A 24,682-nucleotide genomic window follows, 5' to 3' on the forward strand; every position below is an offset into this window, starting at 1 on the left:
CCTCCCCCACCGACGCTCAGTAACAGCAGTGTGTACCATCCCCTCACTCCCCCCACCGACGCTCAGTAACAGCAGTGTGTACCATCCCCTCCCTCCCCCCACTGACGCTCAGTAACAGCAGTGTGTACCATCCCCTCCCTCCCCCACCGACGCTCAGTAACAGCAGTGTGTAACATCCCCTCCCTCCCCCCACCGACACTCAGTAACAGCAGTGTGTACCATCCCCTCCCTCCCCCCACCGACACTCAGTAACAGCAGTGTGTACCATCCCCTCCCTCCCCCACCGACGCTCAGTAACAGCAGTGTGTACCATCCCCTCCATCACCCACCGACGCTCAGTAACAGCAGTGTGTACCATCCCCTCCCTCCCCCCACCGACGCTCAGTAACAGCAGTGTATACCATCCCCTCCCTCCCCCACCGACGCTCAGTAACAGCAGTGTGTACCATCCCCTCCCTCCCCCCACCGACGCTCAGTAACAGCAGTGTGTACCATCCCCTCCCTCCCCCCACCGACGCTCAGTAACAGCAGTGTGTACCAGCTACAAGACCCACTGCAGAAACTCACCAAAGACCCTCAGGCAGCACCTTCCAAACCCATGGCCCCTTCCATCGAGAAGGACAAGGGGCAGCAGGTACATGGGAACACCACCCCCCTGCAAGTTCCCCTCCGAGCCCCTCACCTTCCCGACTTGGAAATATATCGGCCGTTCCTTCCTGGGTCAGAATCCTGGAATTCCCTCCCCCAGGAGCATTGTGGGTCTCCCCACAGCACATGGACTGCAGCGGTTCAAGAAGGCAGCTCACCCCCATCTTCTCAAGGGGAGGGGGAGGCAACTAGGGACGGGCAATAAATACTAGTAATAAGTTCTGCCATTGTGATTGCAAGAACGGAATTCAGGGACATCATTGGGCAATTTCCCTTGGTCAATCCACCCTAACCTACACATCCCTGGACACTATGGGACAATTTAGCATGGCCAATCCACCCTAACCTACACATCCCTGGACACTATGGGACAATTTAGCATGGCCTATCCACCCTAACTTACACATCCCTGGACACTATGGGACAATTTAGCATGGTCAATCCACCCTAACCTACACATCCCTGGACACTATGGGACAATGTAGCATGGCCTATCCACCCTAACTTACACATCCCTGGACACTATGGGACAATTTAGCATGGTCAATCCACCCTAACCTACACATCCCTGGACACTATGGGACAATTTAGCATGGCCTATCCACCCTAACTTACACATCCCTGGACACTATGGGACAATTTAGCATGGTCAATCCACCCTAACCTACACATCCCTGGACACTATGGGACAATTTAGCATGGCCAATCCACCCTAACCTACACATCCCTGGACACTATGGGACAATTTAGCATGGTCAATCCACCCTAACCTACACATCCCTGGACACTATGGGACAATTTAGCATGGCCAATCCACCCTAACCTACACATCCCTGGACACTATGGGACAATTTAGCATGGCCTATCCACCCTAACCTACACATCCCTGGACACTATGGGACAATTTAGCATGGCCAATCCACCCTAACCTACACATCCCTGGGCACTATGGGACAATTTAGCATGGCCAATCCACCCTAACCTACACATCCCTGGGCACTATGGGACAATTTAGCATGGCCAATCCACCCTAACCTACACATCCCTGGACACTATGGGACAATTTAGCATGGTCAATCCACCCTAACCTACACATCCCTGGACACTATGGGACAATTTAGCATAGCCAATCCACAGTAACCTACACATCCCTGGGCACTATGGGTAATTTAGCATGGCCAATCCACCCTAACCTGCACATCCCTGGGCACTATGGGTAATTTAGCATGGCCAATCCACCCTAACCTACACATCCCGGGACACTATGGGACAATTTAGCATGGCCAATCCACCCTAACCTGCACATCCCTGGGCACTATGGGACAATTTAGCATGGCCTATCCAACCTAACCTACACATCCCTGGACACTATGGGACAATTTAGCATGGTCAATCCACCCTAACCTACACATCCCTGGACACTATGGGACAATTTAGCATGGCCAATCCACCCTAACCTGCACATCCCTGGGCACTATGGGACAATTTAGCATGGCCAATCCACCCTAACCTACACACCCCTGGACACTATGGGACAATTTAGCATGGCCAATCCACCCTAACCTACACATCCCTGGATACTATGGGACAATTTAGCATGGCCAATCCACCCTAACCTGCACATCCCAGGGCACTATGGGACAATTTAGCATGGCCAATCCACCCTAACCTGCACATCCCTGGACACTATGGGACAATTTAGCATGGCCAATCCACCCTAGCCTGCACATCCCTGGGCACTATGGGACAATTTAGCATGGCCAATCCACCCTAACCTACACATCCCTGGGCACTATGGGTAATTTAGCATGGTCAATCCACCCTAACCTACACATCCCTGGGCACTATGGGTAATTTAGCATAGCCAATCCACCCTAACCTACACATCCCTGGGCACTATGGGTAATTTAGCATGGCCAATCCACCCTAACCTGCACATCCCTGGGCACTATGGGTAATTTAGCATGGCCAATCCACCCTAACCTACACATCCCGGGACACTATGGGACAATTTAGCATGGTCAATCCACCCTAACCTACACATCCCTGGACACTATGGGACAATTTAGCATAGCCAATCCACAGTAACCTACACATCCCTGGGCACTATGGGTAATTTAGCATGGCCAATCCACCCTAACCTGCACATCCCTGGGCACTATGGGTAATTTAGCATGGCCAATCCACCCTAACCTACACATCCCGGGACACTATGGGACAATTTAGCATGGCCAATCCACCCTAACCTGCACATCCCTGGGCACTATGGGACAATTTAGCATGGCCTATCCAACCTAACCTACACATCCCTGGACACTATGGGACAATTTAGCATGGTCAATCCACCCTAACCTACACATCCCTGGACACTATGGGACAATTTAGCATGGCCAATCCACCCTAACCTGCACATCCCTGGGCACTATGGGACAATTTAGCATGGCCAATCCACCCTAACCTACACACCCCTGGACACTATGGGACAATTTAGCATGGCCAATCCACCCTAACCTACACATCCCTGGATACTATGGGACAATTTAGCATGGCCAATCCACCCTAACCTGCACATCCCAGGGCACTATGGGACAATTTAGCATGGCCAATCCACCCTAACCTGCACATCCCTGGACACTATGGGACAATTTAGCATGGCCAATCCACCCTAGCCTGCACATCCCTGGGCACTATGGGACAATTTAGCATGGCCAATCCACCCTAACCTACACATCCCTGGGCACTATGGGTAATTTAGCATGGTCAATCCACCCTAACCTACACATCCCTGGGCACTATGGGTAATTTAGCATAGCCAATCCACCCTAACCTACACATCCCTGGGCACTATGGGACAATTTAGCATGGTCAATCCACCCTAACCTGCACATCCCTGGACACTATGGGACAATTTAGCATGGCCAATCCACCCTAACCTACACATCCCTGGACACTATGGGACAATTTAGCATGGTCAATCCACCCTAACCTACACATCCCTGGACACTATGGGACAATTTAGCATAGCCAATCCACCCTAACCTACACATCCCTGGGCACTATGGGTAATTTAGCATGGCCAATCCACCCTAACCTGCACATCCCTGGACACTATGGGACAATTTCCCAAGGCCAATCCACCCTAGCCTGCACATCCCTGGGCACTATGGGACAATTTAGCATGGCCAATCCACCCTAACCTGCACATCCCTGGACACTATGAGACAATTTAGCATGGCCAATCCACCCAGAGACGGGGAGAATGTGCAAACTCCACACAGGCACAGTTGCCCGAGGGTGGAATCGAACCCGGCTCCCTGGTGCAGTGAGGCAGCAGTGCTAACCTCGGAGGCACTGTGCCAACCCTGGAACATTCCTGGACCTGGAGAGTCAGTGCTGAAAGTGTTTGGGGCCCACGGCTGTACACTGCACAATCAGGCCATCTGTAACATTCCTTTTGCCTTGTTCCATCCTGTAAACGAGACCGCCAATCTCAAACGCCATAGTAACCTCTGTCGGGTTTTCAACAGGAATTTGGATCACCACGTCTCAAGGTTTAAAATTTGTCTTGAGGAAAACTTATTTAAAATTTGGCGTTAAAATTTACCTTAAAGGCTCCTCACCCCCTTCCCCACACACAAACACACACACGTAAAACATTACTCTTCACACTTTCCGATCTGAAAGATCATGTGTTCCACGTTGACCACAACAGTGAAAACTTAAGGACACATTTCCTGCCTTCCCTTAGAACAGGAAACCACTGGTACAGGCTGTGGGTGTGAACAGCAGGCAACAGGCAAATGCTATCAATCAGGACAGTGCGCCTCTCCCCCAGCACTGACCCAGTGACGGTGTACCACTCCCTCAGCACTGACCCAGTGACGGTGTACCACTCCCACAGCACTGACCCAGTGACGGTGTACCACTCCCACAGCACTGACCCAGTGACGGTGTACCACTCCCACAGCACTGACCCAGTGACAGTGTACCACTCCCACAGCACTGACCCAGTGACGGTGTACCACTCCCCCAGCACTGACCCAGTGACGGTGTACCACTCCCTCAGCACTGACCCAATGACGGTGTACCACTCCCACAGCACTCGCCCAGTGACGGTGTACCACTCCCCCAGCACTGACCCAGTGACGGTGTACCACTCCCTCAGCACTGACCCAGTGACGGTGTACCACTCCCTCAGCACTGACCCAGTGACGGTGTACCACTCCCCCAGCACTGATCCCAGTGACGGTGTACCACTCCCTCAGCACTGACCCAGTGACGGTGTACCACTCCCTCAGCACTGACCCAGTGACGGTGTACCACTCCCCCAGCACTGACCCAGTGACGGTGTACCACTCCCTCAGCACTGACCCAGTGACGGTGTACCACTCCCTCAGCACTGACCCAGTGACGGTGTACCACTCCCCCAGCACTGACCCAGTGACGGTGTACCACTCCCACAGCACTGACCCAGTGACGGTGTACCACTCCCACAGCACTGACCCAGTGACAGTGTACCACTCCCACAGCACTGACCCAGTGACGGTGTACCACTCCCCCAGCACTGACCCAGTGACGGTGTACCACTCCCTCAGCACTGACCCAATGACGGTGTACCACTCCCACAGCACTCGCCCAGTGACGGTGTACCACTCCCCCAGCACTGACCCAGTGACGGTGTACCACTCCCCCAGCACTGACCCAGTGACGGTGTACCACTCCCTCAGCACTGACCCAGTGACGGTGTACCACTCCCTCAGCACTGACCCAGTGACGGTGTACCACTCCCTCAGCACTGACCCAGTGACGGTGTACCACTCCCCCAGCACTGATCCCAGTGACGGTGTACCACTCCCTCAGCACTGACCCAGTGACGGTGTACCACTCCCTCAGCACTGACCCAGTGACGGTGTACCACTCCCCCAGCACTGACCCAGTGACGGTGTACCACTCCCTCAGCACTGACCCAGTGACAGTGTACCACTCCCACAGCACTGACCCAGTGACGGTGTACCACTCCCACAGCACTGATCCCAGTGACGGTGTACCACTCCCACAGCACTGACCCAGTGACGGTGTACCACTCCCCCAGCACTGACCCAGTGACGGTGTACCACTCCCACAGCACTGACCCAGTGACGGTGTACCACTCCCCCAGCACTGACCCAGTGACGGTGTACCACTCCCACAGCACTGACCCAATGACGGTGTACCACTCCCACAGCACTCGCCCAGTGACGGTGTACCACTCCCCCAGCACTGACCCAGTGACGGTGTACCACTCCCCCAGCACTGACCCAGTGACGGTGTACCACTCCCTCAGCACTGACCCAGTGACGGTGTACCACTCCCTCAGCACTGACCCAGTGACGGTGTACCACTCCCTCAGCACTGACCCAGTGACGGTGTACCACTCCCCCAGCACTGATCCCAGTGACGGTGTACCACTCCCTCAGCACTGACCCAGTGACGGTGTACCACTCCCTCAGCACTGACCCAGTGACGGTGTACCACTCCCCCAGCACTGACCCAGTGACGGTGTACCACTCCCTCAGCACTGACCCAGTGACAGTGTACCACTCCCACAGCACTGACCCAGTGACGGTGTACCACTCCCACAGCACTGATCCCAGTGACGGTGTACCACTCCCACAGCACTGACCCAGTGACGGTGTACCACTCCCTCAGCACTGACCCAGTGACGGTGTACCTCTCCCCCAGCACTGACCCTGTGACGGTGTACCACTCCCCCAGCACTGACCCAGTGACGGTGTACCACTCCCTCAGCACTGACCCAGTGACGGTGTACCACTCCCACAGCACTGACCCAGTGACGGTGTACCACTCCCCCAGCACTGACCCAGTGACGGTGTACCACTCCCCCAGCACTGACCCAGTGACGGTGTACCACTCCCACGGCACTGACCCAGAGACGGTGTACCACTCCCTCAGCACTGACCCAGTGACAGTGTACCACTCCCTCAGCACTGACCCAGTGACGGTGTACCACTCCCACAGCACTGATCCCAGTGATGGTGTACCACTCCCTCAGCACTGACCCAGTGACGGTGTACCACTCCCACGGCACTGACCCAGAGATGGTGTACCACTCCCTCAGCACTGACCCAGAGACGGTGTACCACTCCCCCAGCACTGACCCAGTGATGGTGTACCACTCCCTCAGCACTGACCCAGTGACGGTGTACCACTCTCACAGCACTGACCCAGTGACGGTGTACCACTCCCTCAGCACTGACCCAGTGACGGTGTACCACTCTCACAGCACTGACCCAGTGACGGTGTACCACTCCCCCAGCACTGACCCCAGTGACGGTGTACCACTCCCCCAGCACTGACCCAGTGACGGTGTACCACTCCCCCAGCACTGACCCAGTGACGGTGTACCACTCCCTCAGCACTGACCCAGTGACGGTGTACCACTCCCTCAGCACTGACCCAGTGACGGTGTACCACTCCCTCAGCACTGACCCAGTGACGGTGTACCACTCCCACAGCACTGACCCAGTGACGGTGTACCACTCCCACAGCACTGACCCAGTGACGGTGTACCACTCCCTCAGCACTGACCCAGTGACGGTGTACCACTCCCACAGCACTGACCCAGTGACGGTGTACCACTCCCACAGCACTGACCCAGTGACGGTGTACCACTCCCACAGCACTGACCCAGTGACGGTGTACCACTCCCCCAGCACTGACCCAGTGACGGTGTACCACTCCCTCAGCACTGACCCAGTGACGGTGTACCACTCCCCCAGCACTGACCCAGTGATGGTGTACCACTCCCACAGCACTGACCCAGTGACGGTGTACCACTCCCTCAGCACTGACCCAGTGACGGTGTACCACTCCCTCAGCACTGACCCAGTGACGGTGTACCACTCCTCCAGCACTGACCCAGTGACGGTGTACCACTCCCTCAGCACTGACCCAGTGACGGTGTACCACTCCCACAGCACTGACCCAGTGACGGTGTACCACTCCCACAGCACTGACCCAGTGACGGTGTACCACTCCCACAGCACTCGCCCAGAGACGGTGTACCACTCCCACAGCACTCGCCCAGAGACGGTGTACCACTCCCACAGCACTCGCCCAGAGACGGTGTATCACTCCCCTAGCACTGACCCAGTGACGGTGTACCACTCCCCCAGCACTGACCCAGTGACGGTGTACCACTCCCTCAGCACTGACCCTCCGACAGCGCGGGCCTCCCTCAGCACTGACTCTCCGACAGCGCAGGCCTCCCTCAGCACTGACCCTCTGACAGTGCCCACTCCCTCAGCACTGACCCTCCGACAGTGCGGCACTCCCTCAGCACTGACCCTCCGACAGTGCGGCACTCCCTCAGCACTGACCCTCTGACAGTGCGGCACTCCCTCAGCACTGACCCTCCGACAGTGCGGCACTCCCTCAGCACTGACCCTCCGACAGTGCAGCACTCCCTCAGCACTGACCCTCCGACAGTGCGGCACTCCCTCAGCACTGACCCTCCGACAGTGCGGCACTCCCTCAGCACTGACCCTCCGACAGTGCGGCACTCCCTCAGCACTGACCCTCCGACAGTGCCCACTCCCTCAGCACTGACCCTCCGACAGTGCGGCACTCCCTCAGCACTGACCCTCCGCTGTCAATATGTCCATGACCCAGCAGTACCCCATCAGCCCTGTACCTGTGAATATGTCTGACTGAGTGACCTGTCCGGTCTTGGGATTGACGGTTTGACAGATGATGTGACCGGTGTTGTTCGGCTGTAATCTCAGCGTGCTCATCACATTGTACAGTCCGTCTGCCCCCTTATCTGCTCTCGTATGCACTTGGCTCTGTGGGAGGATTGTGTTATTACTGGTGTTCACCCATTCCAGCTGTGGCTTCGGGTATACACCTGTGACTGTACAGTTCAGCATCACCTCTTCTCCCAGTGTCTGACCACGCTTCTCTGGGATACTAATCCTTGGCAGACTTCGCTGGGCTGGAGAGTTCAAGAGACAGACAGGATTCATCAGTATTGGGAAATTCGGAGGATGGATCCCCTTGAGGAAGTGAAGGATTAGAGCGTTGTCCTGGATTTTAATTGTCACAAACTCCTTGATTAGAGCCCGTCCCCTCCACTTCTAAATGGAAGCAGGCCATTCGGCCCATTCAGACCCATCTGCATTCCACCCCTTCCCCTGTATTTCCTATGGCCAATCCACCCTGACCTGCACATCCCTGGGCACTATGGGACAATTTAACATGGCCAATCCACCCTAACCTGCACATCCCTGGACACTATGGGACAATTTAGCATGGCCAATCCACCCTAACCTAAACATCCCTGGGTACTATGGGACAATTTAGCATGGCCAATCCACCCTAACCTACACATCCCTGGACACTATGGGACAATTTAGCATGGCCAATCCACCCTACCCTACACATCCATGGGCACTATGGGACAATTTAGCATGGCCAATCCACCCTAACCTACACATCCCGGGACACTATGGGACAATTTAGCATGGCCAATCCACCCTACCCTACACATCCATGGGTACTATGGGACAATTTAGCATGGCCAATCCACCCTAACCTACACATCCCGGGACACTATGGGACAATTTAACATGGCCAATCCACCCTACCCTACACATCCATGGGCACTATGGGACAATTTAGCATGGCCAATCCACCCTAACCTGTACATCCCTGGGCACTATGGGACAATGTAGCATGGCCAATCCACCCTAACCTGCACATCCCTGGGCACTATGGGACAATTTAGCATGGCCAATCCACCCTAACCTGCACATCCCTGGGCACTATGGGACAATTTAGCATGGCCAATCCACCCTAACCTACACATCCATGGGCACTATGGGACAATTTAGCATGGCCAATCCACCCTAACCTACACATCCCGGGACACTATGGGACAATTTAGCATGGTCAATCCACCCTAACCTGCACATCCCTGGGCACTATGGGACAATTTAGCATGGTCAATCCACCCTAACCTGCACATCCCTGGGCACTATGGGTTGTAGTTGAGGCTGTATTTGAGAAATTGGAGGTGAAGGTTGAGCTGGAATATGCCTGGCGTGTACCAAGTTCTGAGGGACGTGGATCGAGCAGATAGGGAGGAACATTTACCCTTTAGCAACATGGTCAATAACGGAGGCGGGGTGGGGGGCATCGATTTAAAGCAAAGAGCAGGAGCTTTCAAGGGGCTTTGAGCGAAGGTTGGGGAGTGTTTGGAACCCACGGCCTTATGAAGAGGGCGGGGCGGGCAGGAGAGGACGGATTTGAAGGCGCCTTGCGTCGGCGCAGTCCCGATGGGCCGAAGGGCCTGTTCCTGCTCTTGTCACCGTCCTCCGTCCTGAAAGTGTTTGGGTGGGAGCCCCACAGCGGGCGAGGGTTTGGGAAACGGATCGGCCAGACTGGACAGGGCCGGGCCGAATGGCCCTCTCTCTCCGCGCCTTTTCGAAACCAAATTGCTCCCCTCCCCCCTCCCCTCGCCTCGCCACCCCCTCGACTCCGAGCTGCCCACGTACCTTCGATAGTTATTTGGAAGCTGTGACACAAGATCGGATCTTGTGTGACGCACTGGTAGGTCAGCTCATCGCGGGGACTGAGAGCCCAGAGGCGGAGGGTGAAGTTCCCCTTCCGGGGGTCGCCAAGGAAACGCGAGCGGTTGACGTAGCGGGCGCTGATTTCGCCGCACGCCGACGGCGCTCCAGCGCAGAATGTGTTCACCACTTCCAGCTCGCCGTCGACCTCCGTCTGCCAGTACACCCGTTCGGCGCCATTCTGGTAACACGGCAGGATCACCTGACCCCCGAACTGGCCCGTCACGTTCTGTTCCTTAACCCCATCGCAAGCAGAAGCTGTTGGGAACACAGAGGAGGGGGGGGGAATGAAGTAGAACATAGAACATTCCAGCGCGGCACAGGCCCTTCGGCCCTCAATGTAGCACCGACCTGTGGAGCCAGTCTGAAGCCCATCTAACCTGTACTATTCCATTCTCATCCATAGAAGGCGTTTGGTATGCTTTCCTTTATTGGTCAGAGTATTGAGTACAGGAGGTGGGAGGTCATGTTGCGGCTGTACAGGACATTGGTTAGGCCACTGTTGGAATATTGCGTGCAATTCTGGTCTCCTTCCTATCGGAAAGATGTTGTGAAACTTGAAAAGGTTCAGAAAAGATTTACAAGGATGTTGCCAGGGTTGGAGGGTCTGAGCTACAGGGAGAGGCTGAACAGGCTGGGGCTGTTTTCCCTGGAGCGTCGGAGGCTGAGGGGTGACCTTATAGAGGTTTACAAAATCATGAGGGGCATGGATAGGGTAAATAGGCAAAGTCTTTTCCCTGGGGTGGGGGAGTTCAGAACTAGAGGGGCATAGGTTTAGGGTGAGAGGGGAAAGATATAAAAGGGACCTAAGGGGCAACCTTTCCACACAGAGGGTGGTACGTGTATGGAATGAGCTGCCAGAGGAAGTGGTGGAGGCTGGTACAATTACAACATTTAAGAGGCATGGCATTTGGATGGGTATATGAATAGGAAGGGTTTGGAGGGATATGGGCCGGGTGCTGGCAGGTGGGACTAGATTGGGTTGGGATATCTGGTCGGCACGGACGGGTTGGACCGAAGGGTCTGTTTCCGTGCTGTATGACGTTATATGCTTATCCAATGACCATTTAAATGCCCTTAAAGTTGGCGAGTCTACTACTGTTGCAGGCAGCGCTTCAATGTCCCTACTACTCTCTGAATAAAGAAACTACCTCTGACGTCTCTTATATCTCACAGGGAATTAAGGGCTATGGGGAGAGTGCGGTAAGTGGTGTTGAAATGCCCATCAGCTGTGATTGAATGGGCTGAATGGGCTGAATGGCCTTACTTCCTCTCCAATTTCTTCTGTCCTTTCTGTCCTGTATCTATCACCCCCTCAGTTTAAAGCTATGCCCCCTCATGCTCGCCATCACCATCCCGAGGAAAAAGGCTCTCCCTGTCCACCCTATCCAACCCTCTGATTATCTTATATGTCTCTATTAAGTCACCTCTCAACCATCTTCTCTCTAATGAAAACAGCCTCAAGTCCCTCAGCCTTTCCTCGTAAGATCTCCCCTCCAGACCAGGCAACGGCCTGGTAAATCTCCTCTGCACCCTTTCCAAATCTTCCACATCCTTCCTATAACGCGGTGACCAGAACTGTACACAATACACCAAGTGCGGCCGCACCAGAGTCCTGTACAGCTGCAGCAACGGTGGGACAATCTGGCCATTCGGCCCGTCACTACCCGTGCGCGGTGTGCGCCAATCTCTACTCCGCCCTCATCCCTCCCCCTTGCCCTCCATCTGGGCGCTCCTGTTTTCTCTCCACCCCCTGCCCTACCCCACCCTCTGGGATTAAGGATCCCACTTCCTTCTGGGTAAGCTAACACTCTCGGACGCCAACCAACTCCCCCCAAACCTTCATTCCGTGCGAATATTTCCAATTCTCAGTGCTCTCTCCAATGGCCCAGACTCCCTCCAGCTCTTTGGGGGAGGGGGGGGGTGGTGGATCCCAAAACTTCATATGAAACAGGTCGTTGGCCCATCGAGCCTGGCCCCGCCCATTCCACAGGATCGTGACTGATCCGACGTTCCTCACCTCCCCTTTCCCGTCATTCCACCCTAACCCTCATGAGACTAGCCCTCTGCTCACAACCCTGGGAGAAGAGATGCCTGTTCACTTCCATTATTCTTGAAGGGAAGCCCTTTATTCTGAAACTGTCTCCTCCCCCTTTGCTTTGAGATTATCCTCCAAATGATCCCTCAGGATCTTCTAAGCTTCAATCAGATCACCTCTCCTTCCTCTTAACCCCAATGGGCAGCGGGGTCAAAATGGTGGAGGCAGTAATATTCTCACTGGGTTGGTCCCACAGCACGACAACAGGCCCTTCGGCCCAACCAGTCCATAATCCCCGAACTAAGCCAGTCCCACCTGCCTGCTCCTGGCCCATCCCCCTTCCAACCCTTTCCTGCTCACGTCCTTATCCAAATGTCTTTTAAATGTTGTCACTGTCCCCACACCCCCCACTTCCTCAGGAAGTTCATTCCTCACACGAACCACACTCTGGGGAAAAAAAAACTTGCCACTCACGTCTTTTTGAAATCTCTCTCCTTTCACCTTATAAATTAGATTAGATTAGATTAGATTTGATTACAGTGTGGAAACAGGCCCTTCGGCCCAAAAAATCCACACCGACCCGCCGAAGCGAAACCCACCCATACCCCTACATTTACCCCTTACCTAACACTACGGGCAATTTAGCATGGCCAATTCACCTGACCTGCACATCTTTGGACTGTGGGAGGAAACCGGAGCACCCGGAGGAAACCCACGCAGACACGGGGAGAATGCGCAAACTCCACACGGTCAGTCGCCTGAGGTGGGAATTGAACCCGGGTCTCTGGCGCTGTGAGGCAGCGGTGCTAACCACTGTGCCACCGTGCCGCCCACTAATATGCAGCCTACTCTTGAACTGCCCCCACCCTCGGGAAAAGATTCCTACTATCAACTCTATCCATAACCCTCATGATTTCATTAACCTCCTCCATCAGGTCACCTCTCAACCTCCTACGCTCCAGTGAAAAAAGGTCCCAGCCTCTCCTTATAACTCAAACCCTCCGTACTCGGCATCATCCTGGGAAATCTCTTCTGAACTCCTGACAAATCTTCTGGGGCTAGGTCTATGGCACTTTCTGATAGTTGGATGTACTTTCTTTCAGTAGAAAAGCTGGGGTAGCTCAGTGGTTAGCACTGCTGCCTCCTGGCGCCAGGGTCCCAGGTTCGATTCCAGCATCAGGCGACTGACTGTGGAAAGTTTGCACATTCTCCCCCGTGTCTGTATGGGTTTGCTCCTGCTCCCTCTCTCAACCCAAAGATGTGCAGGTTAGGGTGGATTGGCCATGCTAAATTGTCCCACAGTGCCCAGGGATGTGCACGTTAGGGTGGATTGGCCATGCTAAATTGTCCCATAGTGCCCAGGGGTGTGCAGGTCAGGGTGGATTGGCCATGCTAAATTGTCCCATAGCGCCCAGGGGTGTGTAGGTTAGGGTGAATTGGCCATGCTAAATTGTCCCATAGTGCCCAGGGATGTGTAGGTTAGGGTGGATTGGCCATGCTAAATTGTCCCATAGTGCCCAGGGATGTGCAGGTTAGGGTGAATTGGCCATGCTAAATTGTCCCATAGTGCCCAGGGATGTGTAGGTTAGGGTGGATTGGCCATGCTAAATTGTCCCATAGTGCCCAGGGATGTGTAGGTTAGGGTGGATTGGCCATGCTAAGTTGTCCCATAGTGCCCAGGGATGTGCAGGTTAGGGTGGATTCGCCATGCTAAATTGTCCCATAGTGCCCAGGGATGTGTAGGTTAGGGTGGATTGGCCATGCTAAATTGTCCCATAGTGCCCAGGGGTGTGGGAGGTCATGTTGCAGCTGTACAGGACATTGGTTAGGCCACTGTTGGAATATTGCGTGCACTTCTGGTCTTCCTATCGGAAAGATGTTGTGAAACCTGAAAGGGTTCAGAAGAGATTTACAAGGATATTGCTAGGGTTGGAAGATTTAAGCTACAGGGAGAGGCTGAACAGGCTGGGGCTGTTTTCCCTGGAGCGTCGGAGGCTGAGGGGTGATCTAATAGTGGTTAAAATTATGAGGGGCACGGATAGTGTAAATAGACAAAGTCTTTTCCCTGGGGTCGGGGAGTCCAGAACTAGAGGCATAGGTTTAGGGTGAGAGGGGAAAGATATAAAAGAGACCTAAGGGGCAACTTTTTCACCCAGAGGGTGGTACGTGTATGGAATGAGCTGCCAGAGGATGTGGTGGAGGCTGGTACAATTGCAACATTTAAGAGGCATTTGGATGGGTATATGAATAGGAAGGGTTTGGAGGGATATGGGCCGGGTGCTGGCAGGTGGGACTAGGTTGGGGTGGGATATCTGGGTCGGCATGGACGGGTTGGACCGAAGGGTCTGTTTCAGTGCTGTACGTCACTATGACTCAATGTGTAGGTCAGGGTGGATTGGCCATGCTAAATTGTCCCATAGTGCCCAGGGATGTGCAGGTTAGGGTGGATTTAAATGTTGTCACTGTCCCCACACCCCCCACTTCCTCAGGAAGTTCATTCCTCACACGAACCACACTCTGGGGAAAAAAAAACTTGCCACTCACGTCTTTTTGAAATCTCTCTCCTTTCACCTTATAAATTAGATTAGATTAGATTAGATTTGATTACAGTGTGGAAACAGGCCCTTCGGCCAAAAAATCCAACACCGACCCGCCGAAGACGGGAAACACCTAACATGTAAAATTTAAAATTAATTAAATTACGGGCAATTTTAGCATGGGCAATTCACCTGACCTGCAAATCTTTGGACTGTGGGAGGAAACCGGAGCACACGGAGGAAAACCCAGCAACACGGGAGAGATGGCGAAACTCACAGGTAATCGCTATGTGTGGGTATGATAACGGGTCTCTGGCGCTGTGAGGCAGCGGTGCTAACCACTGTGCCACCGTGCCGCCCACTAATATGCAGCCTACTCTTGAACTGCCCCCACCCTCGGGAAAAGATTCCTACTATCAACTCTATCCATAACCCTCATGATTTCATTAACCTCCTCCATCAGGTCACCTCTCAACCTCCTACGCTCCAGTGAAAAAAGGTCCCAGCCTCTCCTTATAACTCAAACCCTCCGTACTCGGCATCATCCTGGGAAATCTCTTCTGAACTCCTGACAAATCTTCTGGGGCTAGGTCTATGGCACTTTCTGATAGTTGGATGTACTTTCTTTCAGTAGAAAAGCTGGGGTAGCTCAGTGGTTAGCACTGCTGCCTCCTGGCGCCAGGGTCCCAGGTTCGATTCCAGCATCAGGCGACTGACTGTGGAAAGTTTGCACATTCTCCCCCGTGTCTGTATGGGTTTGCTCCTGCTCCCTCTCTCAACCCAAAGATGTGCAGGTTAGGGTGGATTGGCCATGCTAAATTGTCCCACAGTGCCCAGGGATGTGCACGTTAGGGTGGATTGGCCATGCTAAATTGTCCCATAGTGCCCAGGGGTGTGCAGGTCAGGGTGGATTGGCCATGCTAAATTGTCCCATAGCGCCCAGGGGTGTGTAGGTTAGGGTGAATTGGCCATGCTAAATTGTCCCATAGTGCCCAGGGATGTGTAGGTTAGGGTGGATTGGCCATGCTAAATTGTCCCATAGTGCCCAGGGATGTGCAGGTTAGGGTGAATTGGCCATGCTAAATTGTCCCATAGTGCCCAGGGATGTGTAGGTTAGGGTGGATTGGCCATGCTAAATTGTCCCATAGTGCCCAGGGATGTGTAGGTTAGGGTGGATTGGCCATGCTAAGTTGTCCCATAGTGCCCAGGGATGTGCAGGTTAGGGTGGATTCGCCATGCTAAATTGTCCCATAGTGCCCAGGGATGTGTAGGTTAGGGTGGATTGGCCATGCTAAATTGTCCCATAGTGCCCAGGGGTGTGGGAGGTCATGTTGCAGCTGTACAGGACATTGGTTAGGCCACTGTTGGAATATTGCGTGCACTTCTGGTCTTCCTATCGGAAAGATGTTGTGAAACCTGAAAGGGTTCAGAAGAGATTTACAAGGATATTGCTAGGGTTGGAAGATTTAAGCTACAGGGAGAGGCTGAACAGGCTGGGGCTGTTTTCCCTGGAGCGTCGGAGGCTGAGGGGTGATCTAATAGTGGTTAAAATTATGAGGGGCACGGATAGTGTAAATAGACAAAGTCTTTTCCCTGGGGTCGGGGAGTCCAGAACTAGAGGCATAGGTTTAGGGTGAGAGGGGAAAGATATAAAAGAGACCTAAGGGGCAACTTTTTCACCCAGAGGGTGGTACGTGTATGGAATGAGCTGCCAGAGGATGTGGTGGAGGCTGGTACAATTGCAACATTTAAGAGGCATTTGGATGGGTATATGAATAGGAAGGGTTTGGAGGGATATGGGCCGGGTGCTGGCAGGTGGGACTAGGTTGGGGTGGGATATCTGGGTCGGCATGGACGGGTTGGACCGAAGGGTCTGTTTCAGTGCTGTACGTCACTATGACTCAATGTGTAGGTCAGGGTGGATTGGCCATGCTAAATTGTCCCATAGTGCCCAGGGATGTGCAGGTTAGGGTGGATTGGCCATGCTAAATTGTCCCATAGTGCCCAGGGGTGTGCAGGTCAGGGTGGATTGGCCATGCTAAATTGTCCCATAGCGCCCAGGGGTGTGTAGGTTAGGGTGAATTGGCCATGCTAAATTGTCCCATAGTGCCCAGGGATGTGCAGGTTAGGGTGGATTGGCCATGCTAAATTGTCCCATAGTGCCCAGGGGTGTGTAGGTTAGGGTGGATAGGGCATGCTAAATTGTCCCATAGTGCCCAGGGGTGTGTAGGTTAGGGTGGATAGGGCATGCTAAATTGTCCCATATTGTCCTGGGATGTGCAGATTAGGGTGGATTGGCCATGCTAAATTGTCCCATAGTGCCCAGGGATGTGCAGGTCAGGGTGGATTGGCCATGCTAAATTGTCCCATAGTGCCCAGGGATGTGCAGGTTAGGGTGGATTGGCCATGCTAAATTGTCCCATAGTGCCCATGGATGTGCAGGTTAGGGTGGATTGGCCTTGCTAAATTGTCCCACAGTGTCCAGGGATGTGCAGGTTAGGGTGGATTGGCCATGCTAAATTGTCCCATAGTGCCCAGGGATGTGCAGGTTAGGGTGGATTGGCCATGCTAAATTGTCCCATAGTGCCCAGGGGTTTGTAGGTTAGGGTGGATAGGGCATGCTAAATTGTCCCATAGTGCCCAGGGGTGTGTAGGTTAGGGTGGATAGGGCATGCTAAATTGTCCCATATTGTCCTGGGATGTGCAGATTAGGGTGGATTGGCCATGCTAAATTGTCCCATAGTGCCCAGGGGTATGCAGGTCAGGGTGGATTGGCCATGCTAAATTGTCCCATAGCGCCCAGGGGTGTGTAGGTTAGGGTGAATTGGCCATGCTAAATTGTCCCATAGTGCCCAGGGATGTGCAGGTTAGGGTGGATTGGCCATGCTAAATTGTCCCATAGTGCCCAGGGGTGTGTAGGTTAGGGTGGATTGGCCATGCTAAATTGTCCCATCGTGCCCAGGGATGTGCAGGTTAGGGTGGATTGGCCATGCTAAATTCTCCCATAGTGCCCAGCGGTGTGTAGGTCAGGGTGGATTGGCCATGCTAAATTGTCCCATAGTGCCCAGGGATGTGCAGGTTAGGGTGGATTGGCCATGCTAAATTGTCCCATAGTGTCCAGGGATGTGCAGGTTAGGGTGGGTTGGCCATGCTAAATTGTCCCATAGTGCCCAGGGATGTGCAGGTCAGGGTGGATTGGCCATGCTAAATTGTCCCATAATTCCCAGGGATGTGCAGGTTAGGGTGGATTGGCCATGCTAAATTGTCCCATAGTGCCCAGGGGTGTGTAGGTTAGGGTGGATAGGGCATGCTAAATTGTCCCATAGTGCCCAGGGGTGTGTAGGTTAGGGTGGATAGGGCATGCTAAATTGTCCCATATTGTCCTGGGATGTGCAGATTAGGGTGGATTGGCCATGCTAAATTGTCCCATAGTGCCCAGGGATGTGCAGGTCAGGGTGGATTGGCCATGCTAAATTGTCCCATAATTCCCAGGGATGTGCAGGTTAGGGTGGATTGGCCATGCTAAATTGTCCCATAGTGTCCAGGGGTGTGTAGGTTGGGGTGGATAGGGCATGCTAAATTGTCCCACAGTGTCCAGGGGTGTGTAGGTTAGGGTGGATAGGGCATGCTAAATTGTCCCATATTGTCCTGGGATGTGCAGATTAGGGTGGATTGGCCATGCTAAATTGTCCCATAGTGCCCAGGGGTGTGCAGGTCAGGGTGGATTGGCCATGCTAAATTGTCCCATAGCGCCCAGGGGTGTGTAGGTTAGGGTGAATTGGCCATGCTAAATTGTCCCATAGTGCCCAGGGATGTGCAGGTTAGGGTGGATTGGCCATGCTAAATTGTCCCATAGTGCCCAGGGATGTGCAGGTTAGGGTGGGTTGGCCATGCTAAATTGTCCCATCGTGTCCAGGGAGGTGCGGGGTAGGTGCATTAGATTAGATTAGATTCCCTACAGTGTGGAAACAGGCCCTTCAGCCGAACTAGTCCACACTGACCCTCTGAAGAGTAACCCACCCAGACCCATTTCCCTCTGACTAGTCAGAGATAAATGTAGCGTAATAGGGTAGGAGAATGGATTACTCTTTGGAGGGTCGGTTTGGACTTGTTTGTCCAAGGGACCTTTTTCCACACTGTCGGGATTCTATGCTAGCCCAATGGTTTACTCCGTTATCAGAAACAAAAGCCAATTCGTTTTTGAATTTAGGGAGGGAAATCTCCCAAACGTAGCCCCCTGGACCTTCACTTGACTCCAGACTCACAGCAATGGGGTTGATATTCAATCAGTCGAGGGAAGCCAGGCTTAGAGAGAACAGGAGGGTCGAGGTGAGGGCGATCAGATCAGTTACCATCGTGTTGAACTGCTGAGCAGTTTCGATGGGCTGAATGGTCTGCTTCTGTTCTTACGCCTGATGGACTCAGTGCCTGTGGGCGGTGAATGACACCATGGAAACCTTTTTCCCCCAAAGATCTCACGAGGCAAGGAATCCAAGGGCCACTCAGGCAAACCTTTGCTGAACCGTTTCCAATGCGAGCACTTCCTTCTGTAAAAACCATTTTTCGTTACGCTGCTTGTGGTCGCCATACAGCCCTGACAGGGTCTACCAAAACTTCCCCAATCGTACATCCCACTTCCCTCACAGTACATGTCAAAAGCATTGTTCAGATTCTGAGACAGTTGCTGTACCTGCCCTATCTTATGATGTGACTTCCTAAAAAAGAAAATCATGGAACCCCTACAAGGTGGGGGAGCAGGCCATTCGGCTTGTTGAGTGCATACTAACCCTCCAAAGAGCATCCCACCAGGACCCACTCTATCCCTGTGACCCTGCATTTCCCACTCCTCATCTCCTGAGCCTGAGCACTACGGGACAATTTAGCGTGGCCAATTCACCCTAACCTGCACATCCCCTAGGCACTATGGGACAATTTAGCATGGCCAATCCACCCTAACCTGCACATCCCTGGGCACTATAGGACAATTTAGCATGGCCAATCCTCCCTAACCTACACATCCCTGGGCACTATGGGACAATTTAGCGTGGCCAATTCACCCTAACCTGCACATCCCTAGGCACTATGGGACAATTTAGCATGGCCAATCCACCCTAACCTGCACATCCCTGGGCACTATAGGACAATTTAGCATGGCCAATCCTCCCTAACCTACACATCCCTGGGCACTATGGGACAATTTAGCATGGCCAATCCACCCTAACCTGCACACCCCTGGGCACTATGGGACAATTTAGCATGGCCAATCCACCCTAACCTGCACATCCCTGGGCACTATGGGACAATTTCCCATGGCCAATCTACCTTGACCTGCACATCTTTGGACTGTGGGAGGAAACCGGAGCACCCGGAGGAAACCCACGCAGACACGGGGAGAATGTGCAAACTCCACACAGTCAGTTGCCTGAGGTGGGAATTGAACCCGGGTCTCTGGCGCTGTGAGGCAGCAGTGCTAACCACTGTGCCACTGTGCCACCCAAGTGGTCTAGAATGTTCTTTGTTCCTATTGGCAGGATTAGCCTGAGGTGTTCCTCCATCCCCCACCCCCTCCCAGAGACGGGGTCATTCGGCCAGCCTGGAGTTAGTCACTGACAGCCATCGCTCAGTGTAACCTCCCCCTCTTCCTTCCGCAATCCCTCAACATGGTCATTTTTATGGCAGCTCTGCTGATCTGCAGCGCCAAGTCTTTGTTACAGAAAGCTTGGCGTCGTATCATGCGATTGGGAAGAGACAGACATCTGGTCTCCATCAGGACACTTGCAAGAGTGCCAAATTTCATGACAACTTGCATGAAGGGGTTGTTACTCTCCTGATTGGGTGCCAAGTTGAGCCGGGTTCATAGACTCCTACAGTGTGGAAACAGGCCCTTTGGCCCAACAATTCCATATCGACCCTCCGAACAGTATCCCATCCAGACCCATTCCCCTACTCTATTACTCTACATTTATCACCTGACTAATCCACCCTAACCTGCACATCCCTGGGCACTATGGGACAATTTCCCATGGCCAATCCACCCTAACCTGCACATCCCTGAACACTATGGGACAATTTCCCATGGCCAATCTACCTTGACCTGCACATCTTTGGATTGTGGGAGAAAACCGGAGCACCCGGAGGAAACCCAAGCAGACACGGGGAGAATGTGCAAACTCCACACAGTCAGTCGCCCGAGGCTGGGATCAAACCTGGGACCCTGGTGCTGTGAGGCAGCAGTGTTAACCACTGAGCCACCATGCCACCCCAGAAACCTGCCTTCTCTGAGGATTGAGCTCAGGACCTTCAGAGTATGAGACTGACTCGCTGCCTACTGCGCTAAGATGGCCACCAGCCTATTGCTTCGATTATTTGAAGTTTTGATTTCTTGCAATCTGTCCTGATTGGCGCATGGTGGAAATCCTCAGCTGTGCATTGGCAACTCAGCGTTATTTCTGAACCAAAACCGACTTCCTGCTTTCTACCAATAGAAGTCAACTTTTTCTGGACCCAACTTCTGAGTACTCCCCAGGACTGTACAAAATATTCTTCAGAACTCGTGGTGTTCCCAACCAAAATATTCTCAAGCAACAATTAACTCGGGGCTGAGTTCCAAAGCTCATGAGAGTCATCCTGTTCCCCGGTCAATATGTCAACAGTGAATGTAAACAGGAGAGCAAAGCACAGAATGTTTACGAGATGCTGAGGTATCGCAGCTTGTCCCAATCCTGATCTCACCCCAATTGAGACAGAGACTGGTGAAGATCCGAACCAGAGATTGAAATTGCTGGAGAAACTCAGCAACATTGGCAGAGAGAGAGATGTTTCAGGTCCCGTGAGCCGTCCTCAGGACGGACAGTAGCCCGGAAAATGGCGGGATTTATCCCAAGGCAGACAAAAGGAGTGAGATGGAGATTGAGTCATTAAGCTTCCGGTTGCTTGCCTCTTCACCAGGGGGTTCCAGAGCCAATTTCTCTGCCTTCAGATTCCTGTAGGATTCCAACTGACCCATTCCCACATTAGCAGGGCTTCTCATTCCCGGCTCCTCTGTCTTCCTAACTCTCTCTCTCTGGGCTCCACCGTAAACACCCACTCCTTTTCCACTCTGCCTCCTGTCATAGCATAGAGATTTACAGCATGGAAACAGACCTTTCGTTCCAACCCGTCCATGCCAACCAGATATCCCAACCCAATCTAGTCCCACCTGCCAGCACCTGGCCCATATTCCTCCAATCCCTTCCTATTCATATACCCATCCAAATGCCTCTTAGACATTGTAATTGTACCAGCCACCACCATTTCCTCTGGCAGCTCATTCCATACATGTACCACCCTCTGTGTGAAAAGGTTGCCCCTTAGGTCTCTTTTATATCTTTCCCCTCTCTCCCTAAATCTATGCCCTCCAGTTCTGGACTCCCCGACCCCAGGGAAAAGACTTTGCATATTTACCCTATCCATGCCACTCATGATGTTATAAACCTCTATAAGGTCACCCCTCAGCCTCTGACGCTCCAGGGAAAACAGCCCCAGCCTGTTCTGCCTCTCCCTGTAGCTCAAACCCTCCAACCCTGGCAACATCAGATAAATATCAACATTTTCCCAGCTACTATCTGTTCTGAGGAACGCTCACTGGAGCTGAAGGTTTCTCTCTCTCTCTACCCACTGATGCTGCCAGTCTTATCGAGTTTCTCCAGCAACGGCCGTCCTAATTGGTTGGGAATAGTTTTGGGACAAGCTGCAATGCTGCTATAGTTCAATAGCTCATTATACCTCAGCATCTCGGACACATTAGCCAATGGGGGGAGGGGGTGGGAGAGGTTTGAAGAGTTGGGTGGCTTTCTGTTTCCAATGAAATGAACTTGGACGCGTTGCGAAACGGATTTATTCTAGCTCAGTTAAAAGCACTCAAACTGTCTCAAATATACAATTAGTCTCTCACTGACCTCCCAAGTAGCTTACTTCAATTAGTCTCTGACTGTCCACAGACTGGGTCCCACTGCAATTAGTCTCTGACTGTCCACAGACTGGGTCCCACTGCAATTAGTCTCTGACTGTCCACAGACTGGGTCCCACTTCAATTAGTCTCTGACTGTCCACAGACTGGGTCCCACTTCAATTAGTCTCTGACTGTCCACAGCCTGGGTCTCACTGCAATTAGTCTCTGACTGTCCACAGACTGGGTCCCACTGCAATTAGTCTCTGACTGTCCACAGACTGGGTCCCACTGCAATTAGTCTCTGACTGTCCACAGACTGGGTCCCACTGCAATTAGTCTCTGACCGTCCACAGACTGGGTCCCACTGCAATTAGTCTCTGACTGTCCACAGACTGGGTCCCACTGCAATTAGTCTCTGACTGTCCACAGACTGGGTCTCACTGCAATTAGTCTCTGACTGTCCACAGACTGGGTCCCACTTCAATTAGTCTCTGACCGTCCACAGACTGGGTCCCACTGCAATTAGTCTCTGACCGTCCACAGACTGGGTCCCACTGCAATTAGTCTCTGACCGTCCACAGACTGGGTCCCACTGCAATTAGTCTCTGACTGTCCACAGACTGGGTCCCACTGCAATTAGTCTCTGACTGTTCACAGACTGGGTCCCACTGCAATTAGTCTCTGACTGTCCACAGACTGGGTCCCACTGCAATTAGTCTCTGACTGTCCACAGACTGGGTCTCACTGCAATTAGTCTCTGACTGTCCACAGACTGGGTCCCACTGCAATTAGTCTCTGACTGTCCACAGACTGGGTCCCACTGCAATTAGTCTCTGACTGTCCACAGACTGGGTCCCACTGCAATTAGTCTCTGACTGTCCACAGACTGGGTCCCACTGCAATTAGTCTCTGACTGTCCACAGACTGGGTCCCACTGCAATTAGTCTCTGACTGTCCACAGACTGGGTCCCACAGCAATTAGTCTCTGACTGTCCACAGACTGGGTCCCACTGCAATTAGTCTCTGACTGTCCACAGACTGGGTCTCACTGCAATTAGTCTCTGACTGTCCACAGACTGGGTCCCACTTCAATTAGTCTCTGACTGTCCACAGACTGGGACCCACTTCAATTAGTCTCTGACTGTCCACAGACTGGGTCTCACTGCAATTAGTCTCTGACTGTCCACAGACTGGGTCCCTCTGCAATTAGTCTCTGACTGTCCACAGACTGGGTCTCACTGCAATTAGTCTCTGACTGTCCACAGACTGGGTCCCACTGCAATTAGTCTCTGACCGTCCACAGACTGGGTCCCACTTCAATTAGTCTCTGACCGTCCACAGACTGGGTCCCACTGCAATTAGTCTCTGACTGTCCACAGACTGGGTCCCACTTCAATTAGTCTCTGACTGTCCACAGACTGGGACCCACTTCAATTAGTCTCTGACTGTCCACAGACTGGGTCTCACTGCAATTAGTCTCTGACTGTCCACAGACTGGGTCCCACTGCAATTAGTCTCTGACTGTCCACAGACTGGGTCCCACTTCAATTAGTCTCTGACTGTCCACAGACTGGGTCCCACTGCAATTAGTCTCTGACTGTCCACAGACTGGGTCTCACTGCAATTAGTCTCTGACTGTCCACAGACTGGGTCCCACTGCAATTAGTCTCTGACTGTCCACAGACTGGGTCCCACTGCAATTAGTCTCTGACTGTCCACAGACTGGGTCTCACTGCAATTAGTCTCTGACTGTCCACAGACTGGGTCCCACTTCAATTAGTCTCTGACTGTCCACAGACTGGGTCCCACTTCAATTAGTCTCTGACTGTCCACAGACTGGGTCCCACTTCAATTAGTCTCTGACTGTCCACAGACTGGGTCCCACTGCAATTAGTCTCTG

General features: G+C 53.1%; 1 protein-coding gene across 2 annotated transcripts in view; it reads right to left on the minus strand.

Annotated features, from left to right (window-relative positions):
• LOC122546852 (ICOS ligand-like) overlaps positions 1-24,682 on the minus strand; it is a 39,480-nt gene that overhangs the window by 3,463 nt on the left and 11,335 nt on the right. For both annotated transcript variants that reach the window (XM_087981100.1, XM_087981099.1), the window contains 2 exons: positions 10,203-10,535; positions 8,342-8,641 (listed from right to left, as the gene is read on the minus strand). In XM_087981100.1, coding sequence (XP_087837226.1) covers positions 8,342-8,641; positions 10,203-10,535 — 633 coding nt within the window. The remainder of the gene's footprint in view (positions 1-8,341; positions 8,642-10,202; positions 10,536-24,682) is intronic.

This window comes from Chiloscyllium plagiosum, unplaced genomic scaffold (genome assembly GCF_037043375.1).
Source record: "Chiloscyllium plagiosum isolate Xiang-an unplaced genomic scaffold, Cpla_swu_hap1 HiC_scaffold_38, whole genome shotgun sequence".
Lineage (NCBI taxonomy): Eukaryota > Metazoa > Chordata > Chondrichthyes > Orectolobiformes > Hemiscylliidae > Chiloscyllium > Chiloscyllium plagiosum.